The sequence below is a fragment of the Limulus polyphemus genome, unplaced genomic scaffold (genome assembly GCF_000517525.1).
Source record: "Limulus polyphemus unplaced genomic scaffold, Limulus_polyphemus-2.1.2 Scaffold311, whole genome shotgun sequence".
Lineage (NCBI taxonomy): Eukaryota > Metazoa > Arthropoda > Merostomata > Xiphosura > Limulidae > Limulus > Limulus polyphemus.
The window spans coordinates 383,990-395,248 of NW_013665921.1; the positions used below are offsets into that span (position 1 = coordinate 383,990).

At 34.1% G+C, this 11,259-nt stretch overlaps 1 protein-coding gene across 1 annotated transcript in view; it reads right to left on the reverse strand.

Annotated features, from left to right (window-relative positions):
• LOC106457281 (fasciclin-1-like) overlaps positions 1-11,259 on the reverse strand; it is a 99,571-nt gene that overhangs the window by 7,607 nt on the left and 80,705 nt on the right. The window contains exons 7-8 of the mRNA XM_022383144.1: positions 4,855-5,038; positions 710-860 (exon numbers count right to left, since the gene is read on the reverse strand). Coding sequence (XP_022238852.1) covers positions 710-860; positions 4,855-5,038 — 335 coding nt within the window. The remainder of the gene's footprint in view (positions 1-709; positions 861-4,854; positions 5,039-11,259) is intronic.

Genomic DNA, 11,259 nt, shown 5'->3' on the forward strand with positions numbered 1-11,259 from the left:
ATTAAACTAAAACACGAAAAACACACACACACACCTACTTAAAAAATGGTTTCAGACAGTACAAATCATATTTTCTCGCTATCTTAGCATTGAGGCTTCACACTAAGAAAAGCAAACACACACACGACAGATCTATCTCAAAAATTAGGCTTCGTCTATATTAAAAAATATAAAAAAACAGCTAAACTTTATAAATTAATGAGACTTACATTACACTTCACATTTCTATTTTCCATATTTCGTATGCATTATTATACAAAAACCTAGGACAGAAGATAAACCACTGATAGTTATTGAAACCTGGTAATTTAGATGTCCTGTATATATATATATATATCTGTGTGTGTTACTCTCGATCCCAGGATGCGATTTGAACATGTTAAAATTATCAAAGACGGAAATGAAATGCTATTTCGGAGTTTTGACGAATTGTGCTTGGAGCTACTGCAGTTTCATTACTTACTTATTTGGTATTTTACGTTTCGCAATTTGAGCAAAATAATTTGCACAAACATCGAAATAACATTTAATTTCGGCCTTTGATAATTTTGACATGCTCAAATCACGAAATGGTAATTTTTTCGGCCAGTGAATGAATCCTGAGATTGAGCGTAACATACATACTGCACCTTTCAAATCAGTTAGACTTGTAAGTAGTTCCTTAGCCATTCAATGTCATTAGTGGTAAAAGAAAAACAAAACCAGTTACATTTGTAATAGCTGTGATGTTCCCTTTCAGGTCGTTCAATTTGTCTATTCGCCGAATGGCTTCATTTGTTGGGACAAACACGGTTTTTTCTTGGGGAGTGCTCATTTCATTTCGGAACTCTGAGACGTGTTTTACCAGCTGGTTGAATTCACTGCAAATATAAATATTGTATCAAAACTCAGGATTTACAATAACACTTCAAACCAGCAATCTGTATGTCCATTCTTATTACTAATCTTGCTGTTAGAGTTAAGAAAATTTTTCTTGATATTAAAACACTTTCTCCACTGTACAAGTAATGAAGGCTGTGATTTGTCGCTGTTAACAGAAAGTTTGGGCATTCCAGTAAATTACTAATATAAAGTATAGAATTAACTTAGTTTTATGGATACGAGTAGTACGAGACTCAGTGGGTTAGTTTAATGTATTGGCAAAATAATTGCTAGAACACAATATCAACGCTACTGAGAGATTAGAAAAGTTGCATTAACTGCCTAAAGATGGCGCTATTGTGTATTATAGTAATCAATTTGTCATTAGAAGTGTGATTAGTTCCTCAATAAACACCAGTGGACTAATGGTCTGAAATCTCAGAAATCCATTCATCTATAGAAAAACAGTCTTAAAATACTAACTAATAACTTTTCACATCTTCCTCACACAATATCAAGCGAGAAAGAAAAGAGTTTGGACTCCGTAACTGATTATATAAAGGCAGCTTCGTTACCCGTTAAAATATTTGAATTTGTGACAATTACTAGCAACAAATTATACAGTCATATTTTTACAACGTTTATGCAGATCATGTAAGAACTTGAACGGTTTAATCATTTATAGTTTTTCAGCTATTTTGTTTATCAAATTAATAGCTTAGTTTCAGTAATTTTCTGACAATAACATATTTTTTTAGAAATAATAAATTTCTTTTTCATTTCTCTTATTATTGAAAATATAGTTTTCATTGCAAATTCTGCTCTGTATAACTTACACATAAACTAAACTTCCCTGCAAGCTGTAACCATACATATAGAATACCATTAATATTTCTCATGATTTGCATATAAAGAGGCAATAGTTGAATTTATATTCTTATATTATGTTCACGTGATTGCTGATATGAGCTGTGAAGGTTAATACGAAAAGCTAAACCAAAAAGCTCGTAAAGGTTATGATTTACCAATGTTTTTATCTCTAAAGTTGGTGAAATTCATGATTCATAAATTAGGTGTCTTAGTTAGTAGAAAGTTACTGGAAAGGATTTTTTTTATTTTTGTATATTTTCTAACTGGAAGCATGAAAATTTATTTTTGTTCTTTGTATGAGGTGAAAACAAACAGCAGTAAACTGGCCAAAGTTCACGTTTTTTTGTGAATTTAAATATGTTCGAATGCTTAGATTGACAGGTGTATGGATAAACTGAAGTAACCTTAGATTGACAGGTGCATGCATAAACTGAAGTAACCTTAGATTGACAGGTGTATGGATAAAATGAAGTAACCTTAGATTGACCGGTGTAAGGATAAACTGAAATAACCTTAGATTGACTGGTGTATGGATAAACTGAACTAACCTTAGATTGACTGGTGCATGCATAAACTGAAGTAACCTTAGATTGACTGGTGCATGCATAAACTGAAGTAACTTTAGATTGACTGGTGCATGGATAAACTGAAGTAACCTTAGATTGACAGGTGTCTGGATAAACTGAACTAACCTTAGATTGACTGGTGCATGCATAAACTGAAGTAACCTTAGATTGACTGGTGCATGCATAAACTGAAGTAACCTTAGATTGACAGGTGTCTGGATAAACTGAAGTAACCTTAGATTGACAGGTGTATGGATAAACTGAAATAACCTTAGATTGACAGGTGCATGGATAAACTGAAATAACCTTAGATTGACAGGTGCATGCATAAACTGAAGTAACCTTAGATTGACAGGTGTCTGGATAAACTGAAGTAACCTGAGATTGACAGGTGTATGTATAAACTGAATTAACCTTAGATTGACACGTGCATGCATAAACTGAAGTAACAAGTGATACATTTCTCTGTTTACTTGAGAAAGCTTTCACCGTATGATTTAAACAATAGATAAAGTCCAGAATCTACAACTAGGAACTGTGTACAGTAAAACCTATATTTATTTATTTCAACCAATATTTAATTACTGTATAAATATACATGTTAAAGATATCTTTTCTTTTTCACCAGAGGTGAAATTGAAAAGAGAATCTGTGGTATGGCCAAATTAACTTAGGTTGCTATGTGGTAAAGTAAAACGGACTCAAAACACTATAGATACGATATCTAATTATTCACATTCTTTCCACTGATATATGACGAGAGAGTAGATAATGAAGATGTTTCACATCAAAAATTTTTAAAGAGTACATTTAAAACTACTTTATCACACCTTTAGTTAAAACTTAAGTTAGGGATACATTTTTGGAAAGCTAAAACAAATTCAACTGAAAACTTAATAAAGGAAACACCTATGTTATCTCAAGAAAATATAGAACCAGATTGCTAGCAGTATGATTATTTGATTTCTGGATCCCTAAGGAAGGGGTTCCTGGCAGTGAGTAAAAAGACGTTAAAAATACCATTAATTGTTTTGTTTTTGAATTTCGCGCAAAGCTACACGAGGGCTATCTGCGCTAGCCGTCCCTAATTTTACAGTGTAAGACTAGAGGGAAGGCAGCTAGTCATCACCACCCACCGCCAACTCTTGGGCTACTCTTTTACCAACGAATAGTGGGATTGACCGTCACTTGTTAACGCCCCCACGGCTGAAAGGGCGAGCATGTTTGGTGGGGATTCGAACCCGCGACCCGCAGATTGCGAGTTGTGTGCCCTAACCACCTGGCCATGCCGGGCCAAAAATACCATTGAATCAAATTAAATCGGTAACAGCTTGAAATATAACTTGCTATTGATTTTTGAATTTGGCATAGCCAAACGTGACACACTACAGTATAACGCAGAATAGTGCACTGAAACAAAAGGTAGATGAAGCTTTTAACATATACATTTTTCACACTAAAAACTGATGATGGAAACAGTAGTAATGAAATGGAGAGACGGGAAAAGAGTTTGTGCCAGTCCAGCTTTCTACTGAATTTCTGCAGTAACGTATGCTATCATGCAGTGGGTAATAACGGTAAGGACATAATTATTAATTAGATAAGAATATCTAAACAATCTATGGTTTCTTTGTTATATAAAAAAATAATTAATTTTTTAACAGATCGGTGAATTCTTCATAAGCATCACTCGTATAACATATGCAGTTATGAACCACCAGTTCTATCTAATTGTAGTTTATTTACCCCCACCCCCTCCCTCATTAAGTTATATCTATATTCGAAAAAGGGTGAGGTGTGTGAACAAAGTCTATCTGAGTTCTGTCTACTGTTGGGCATCGAACCTCGGATTACAACTGTGGAAAAGACCAGAAGAGCTTACAGAAAATGTATTTTTACAGCTTAAGTTGTCCTAACAAAAATAATGGGATAAATGTATATTAGGGTTCGAAGTTATACTTACTAAAATCCATCAGTTATATACTGCTATACTTTCTAAATTTCGTTAGTTATATACTGCTATACTTACTAAAATCCGTCAGTTATATAGTGCTTTACTTATTAAAATCTGTCAATTATATAGTGCTATACTTACTAAAATCCGTCAGTTATATAGTGCTTTACTTATTAAAAATCTGTCAATTATATAGTGCTATACTTACTAAAATCCGTCAGTTATATAGTGCTTTACTTACTAAAATCCGTCAGTTATATAGTGCTTTACTTACTAAAATCTGTCAATTATATAGTACTATACTACTAAAATCCGTCAGTTATATAATGTTATATTTACTAAAATCCGTCAATTGTATAGTGCTATACTTACTAAACTCCGTCAGTTATACAGTGTTATACTTACTAAAATCCGTCAGTTATATAGTGCTTTGCTTATTAAAATCCATCAGTTACATAGTGTTATACTTACTAAAATCCGTCAGTTATATAGTGCTTTGCTTATTAAAATCCATCAGTTACATAGTGTTATACGTACTAAAATCCGTCAGTTATATAGTACTTTATTTACCAAAATCCGTCAGTTATATAGTGTTATACTTACTATAATCTCCCGTCCGCTTCTCGTTGAAGAAATTCCAGGATGGTGATGTTGATAAACATAAGAGGTGCTTCGATAAGATGTATAACGCCATTTTTGACAGGAATATTAGAGCGAATTATCTTGGAGAGAACCACACCTTTGCGATGTCGATGGTCACTTTGAAGAGTATTGCTCTGGGCAAACACTAAAATGAACAAGAAAAAATATATTTTATGTATTTTATTATTCGGCTCTAAATCTACGTTTCTTAATGTTTCATCAGTTTGAACATTTACTATATTATTGAGGACGTAATTAGACACGCTGTCGTAATTTAAAACTTTTTGCATTGTCTAGAATATTTTAAGAATAATATAAGGTTTTATTAACTACTTTTACTGAACTCTGTGAATTAGCGTACTCCACATTAATACATAATGATAAATTTAGCTTATGGATTTGAAATTTGGATGGTCATACGTTATATTAGTGTTGAAATTTAACAGTAAGATGCTAATTTAACAACGAAAAGTGTATTTTATTTAATTATATTTTTGTTCAACAAGAAGACTACATTGTCCAATTTTCTCAGATGTATTTCCATAAACATAAATGTTGTTTGCCGCAGCAAGTTATCCCCCAACCCCCCCCAAAAAAAAAACAACACTGCTACGATACCCAACTGTTGTGAAACTTTGAAAATATGTTAATTCAACAAATGAAGTAAGTTTCCCAAAAGCATAATCAGTGTGTCAAGCGTTTGTTAGCAGTAAATATCAAAACGTAAACTGATTAATTTTAACTTGGTATATATTTCAGAAGCAGTTAAATTCAAGTTCAGACAGCGTTAACATGGGTATTATATTAAATGCATTCTGCTTGGCTATTTGGATGTTATCAATATGTTAGTCGAAAGACTTTGAAACTCTACCGACTCATATACCTCATGTATTATAGTTATCTTATTTATCATCAGATGGCGCTAAACTTGTGGACAAATGTTGTGCAACCTAGTGTTTCACGCTGAACAAACAAAGTTGAAATGGGCAACAACTGCCTAGTTCAGACTGGCACTTAAGGAAAAAGTCTTGGAGGACTAATCTACAAAGGTAGTTCAGGCTGTCGTGAGTGTTCCAGTGACTGAAATTCCAAGTAGATCCAAAAACAGACCTCATGAGAACCCGTCCTTTGGTTCACGGTAAGTCCTCGATCATCCCTTAGTTTATTTGTAATTAAGCACAAAGCTACACAATGGGCTAACTGTGCTCTGCCCACCACGGGTATCGAAACCCGGATTCTAGCGTTGTAAGTCCGCAGACATACCGCTGGGGGGGCCATTCCTTAGTGCAATGCTGTCACGAATACATCCATGGCTTGAGGATTATATTAATACAAAGACAAAAAGTTATACAATAAAAATGTTAAACCATACAGAGGTAAAGAACACAACATACAAAAGCAAATAATCCATATATGACAAGTATATAATGAACCCTTGAAGAATTACAAAAGTGTTTGAAAAGTTATGTTCGGTATTAAACTGATAAATTACCCAAGCACACTCAAAAATAGCCTTTAAAAAGTGAATGGATATACCAACAAAAAAAATTCAAGTCAATAAACCTAAACCGAAATGTACAAAACTCACGACTTCAAAGCAAGTCAACAAAAATATAACCTCGATTATGAACTCATAATTTCAGCGGATGGTTACTGCTTAAAATATAAATTATGCTCGCTCTCCTCCTTCGCGGTAAAATCAGCACATTCAGAGTGTTCGTAACCTCTGTCTTTATTCATTTACAAATCAGTGCTGAGAGAATATACTCGCGATGTCATTAATCACGCCCTCCCCACCCCCCACCGTTCCCAGTGGCTCGGCGGTAAGTCTAAAAGCTTACGGTGTTAAAAATTGGGTTTCGATATTCGTGGTAGGCAGTGCACAGATAGGTAACTGTGTAGCTTTGCGTTTAACTACAAGCAAACAGATATGTGCTCGTGACTTTAAATGAAGCATGTGACTAACATAATTTGGTAAGTTGGGTTTAGTGGCATCATGCTGAATAATTCAAATAGTAAATTGTCGCCAAATGTTCTGATAAGCCAAAGTTTGATGCGATTAGAACTGCACAACTCAGAAAAGTGCTTTATGTCCTACTTTCTTAATCGGATTAATATGCATATCCACAAAGACTTGTACTAAATCTAGTTAAAATGTTGTTAATTTACTTATTATAATAATTAGTCTTGCCCTATACCTAGGTTTTCTTTGGCACCACCTATTCAAACATCAGAACCCTTTATTTCTGTCAAAAACTAGAGACAATTCGCAATACTGAAATTCGGTAATTACTTTGATAATCAGTTATTTAATTTCAGTTTTTGGTAAAACAGAATATTTTTGTTTCAAAGTAATATTAGCTTTCCCACCACAAACTTTTCCTTAAACGTAGCATTTTGAAGATAGGGTCGATATGCATCTTATAATTAATTAGTAATCATTGTTCACAATTCACCAAATATTCTACATAATTCATCTTCTTTGGGGTAATTGGACATCTTAAACGTGGAAAATCATCGAACATTTTAGGATTCATGGGCGTCCGAAGGGAGGGGCAAGAGGAAGCACCTGCCCCCAACTGGAATATAAGAAACATAATTCTTTCTTTATTCATCCAGTATATGCATATGAATATTTATTCAATTCACAATTTCACACTACTTTGACCCCCCCCCCCTGGAAAATTTTCTGCTGACGCCCATGTTAGGATTTAGTCATTTTAGTTAAATTGGTGAAAAGTTAGAAATATAAATATACGCGGCTATAACAAAAAAGATATCTTTTGTCACGCTTTTTAAGAATTTCATCATCAACAAGCTACCATGGAAACAAGTTAAACATGCGATATAAAATACAGATGGACATGCTACTTAAGTTCTATGGACTTAGATATATAGGTAAGAATATAAAACTATGGTTTTGACCTCTGCTGAGCTGTCCTTTCGGTGGGAAGACCACACAAGTTGATACCTTGTTAGCAACTGACAATGAATCACATCGCGAGGGTTAGTTGACAATGTTGGAATAGGGTGGCAAAGAAATTACTGAAACCCAGCCATCTTTGCTTCCGGTCTCCCTTTCACCAGCAAACCCGATCACGTGGGAATCAATGAAGCACAACGTGAAGACTAGTGAGTGACCTTTACTAGCTTTAGTTACCCGAAACAGGGCGGATCTATACAACAATGTTTAAACTGAATCCTGTAGCACTTTTCTAGGGAATTACCTGGAAATCACAGAAGTATTTCTACGACCATGATTAATCTTTTGGTAGAAGCGTTCACTGCAGAAGTCTTGATAAGCTAAACATTTATCAACGAGTAATGTAAATAAACATATCTTTTGCCCACTGATTTTAAAATGACGTTCATTAACAACCTTAACAACCTTTTTTTGTTGCCAAGCGCAAAGCTACTCAATGGGCTATCTGTGCTACGCTTACCAAGGGATATTGAAACCCTGTACTTAGCGTTAAATAATTAGGCTTTATAAGCATGACAACTGTCTAGTAAATACTTATAGGCAAATAACTGTTTTCTTCTATGCATGTAAAATAATACTCTATATCTTCAACCTAAACGTCACTTTATGAGACTCATCGACAAAACGGTCAGGCCAAGAGACTCCAAGTTTTAGGTATTCATCCCTAACTTAAAAAGGCTGACCAAAAGGAAAGCAATCAATCAGCAACACCCACCGCCTACATGACTACTCTTAACCGAATAGCGGGATTAGCTCTCACTTTTATAACGCGCGTTCACAGCTAAGAGTTGCGGATCCATTGTAGAAGAAACATCTTTACATATAACGATTAGAATACAGGTAGGCAAGGCAAATATCGACTGAACTTTAAGATAACTACAACAAACTTCACCCGAAAAAGTGACTAGTGGAACATGCTAATACCGTTTTAATTGGTTGCGGAAATAATTCGTTTTATAAATTGCTGCATATTACCCAAAAGCTACCTGTGTAATATTATACCTATTGACAAAAACAAAACAAAAAAAACGTATTTCATAATGTGTAAGCAGTAACCCCTTTTGGTTTGTATTATTTTAGGTTGTTGTTGTTTTAAATTACGCGCAAAGCTATACGAGGGCTATCTAAGCTCTAGCCATCCCTAATTTAACAGTCAGCTAGTCAACACTACCTACCGCCAACTCTTGGGCTACGAATAGTGAGATTGACCGTCGCGTGATAACGACCCAACGGCTGAGAGGGTGAACAAATTTGATGATGGAGATTCGAACCCGCGACCTTCAGATTGCGAGTCGAGCACCCTAACCACCAGACCATGCCAGGCCCGTTATTTTAGGAATTATGTTGAACGTTGCTTTAATTTAAAAAAAAATACAATTTCGATTTCTGTAATAATTTGAAGTCCTTTAAATATAATTGAGTAAACATTTCACGATGATGCCAAATACATAGATTGAGGAGTAACTCAGGTCACTGAGTTGGTTAGATCTCACGACGCTCTGTGTGAATATAGAAGAACACACTCTAAAGCAAATGTAATAAACTGTCAATGTTAAGCAACTGCTGTATAGATATATTCTAAATGTTCTATATATTATCATTCATATCATTATCAATAATAACCACAATTTTAACTCAAATGATATATTTTTTTAGAGAATATATTTTTGAGCTTATTAAGACCAAAAGTTCGAAATTTATAACATGAAGAAATAATCTATCCGTAACAAACTTTTTCAACTCCCCAACTTTTGATCATAATGAAACATCCAGGTGTTCTTTGGTATGCCCCAAAGGGATCCTAAGATCTCTTACTTTAATTAATTCCCATTTGTACAAGTTTACAGCCATTTCGATTTTCCCTTACTACTAATTACTACCTCAGTGCCTAATTCCCAAACGCTATTAGCCATGAGACTTTCAGGAATTATTGGTTATGGTCCTGCCACGTAGAAGTACAAATTAGATAATATATTGAAAATAGTTACTTGTTTGTTTGTTTTTTTAATTATGCACAAAGCTACATAAGGGCTATCTGTGCTCTGCCCACCACGGGTATCGAAAACCGGTTTCTAGCATTATAAGTCTGCAGATATACCGATGTGCCACTGGGGAGCACAACTAAGAGAAAAGGCCGTATATATCTAAAGAAAAGTCTACATACCACTGTAAGTCCGCAAGCTTATTGAAAGATTTGTTTCTTTGTTAATGAACACAGAGCGGCATAATGGTATATTTGTGCTATAAGTCTTCAGACTCGCCGATGAGCTTCTGAGCAGGGGGGCTTACTGTGAAATTCTAAAACTTAAATGGAGGTGAATTATTTGAAAATACCAAAAAGTTGTATAGCAAAAGAGTCACTAACCCCTGCTATTACGATTGGGTTCATTCTGCATCTTATTGTTTGCTAAAAGGTCAATACTATTTTCTAATAAACTACATTTTACGCATTTGGATGCAAGATACTTAGTGTTAATTTCAATAATTGTACAATAACAAAACTCGCCAATTTTCACGGGTGAGAACATGTTTCACAGTTTTAAGAAAATTGCGCATTTTCATTATAAAATTAACGTTTTTACGCATTATCACGCTAGTTTGACTTTTATTTGTTTATCAGTTCTATATGTCATAAACGTATAAAAATATAATCTAGGATAATTTTAGTTACCGAATTTTTTGGGACACTTACGCTTTTGTTTGGTAATATAATAATCCATCCCCTTGATAAAGTGTATAAACTGAAAAGATTTATTAAACATTTTTAGGTTATGCGTTTTCAGAAGCTTTATTTTTATCTCGTGAAAAAATATGGTATACTTTGCTTGCACCAACAGACAGATATATAATTTGTCAAAATACGTTCCGTAATTATACTCGCTTTACCTAGTACGTGTATATTATTATAGTAATTATAAGTTCCAGTTTACAACTCTAGAGTATCACACACTGGGGGCGCTGAACATGAAATAATTAATCTAAAAATATATATATGTTATTTGGAGGTTAAATTTGTATAGCTGTATGTTTCAGAATAAGCTAGATTATAACTTACTCTAGTGACATTTTTATTATGAAATCAGTAAAGTACGATTAGTTACTCAGATATTGAAGTGATCAGAGGTGTACCTTATCTGCTCGGCTAACCATTTAAAATAACTTTGTATTACGCAATGAATGCTATATCGTGGTGGTAAAACTACGTACGCGCCTTTGGCACTTTTCGGCCGGAGTTTTACCCGTATTTGCTCCATGATGTCGAATATTTGATGGTTTTATTCATCTGATTTCAATTCTGTTCTTTGTTATTTTTTTGTCATCTATTATGGTAATTAGAAATCTGATGCTGAAATTAAATTGAACGCATAGACAAAAAATAGCAG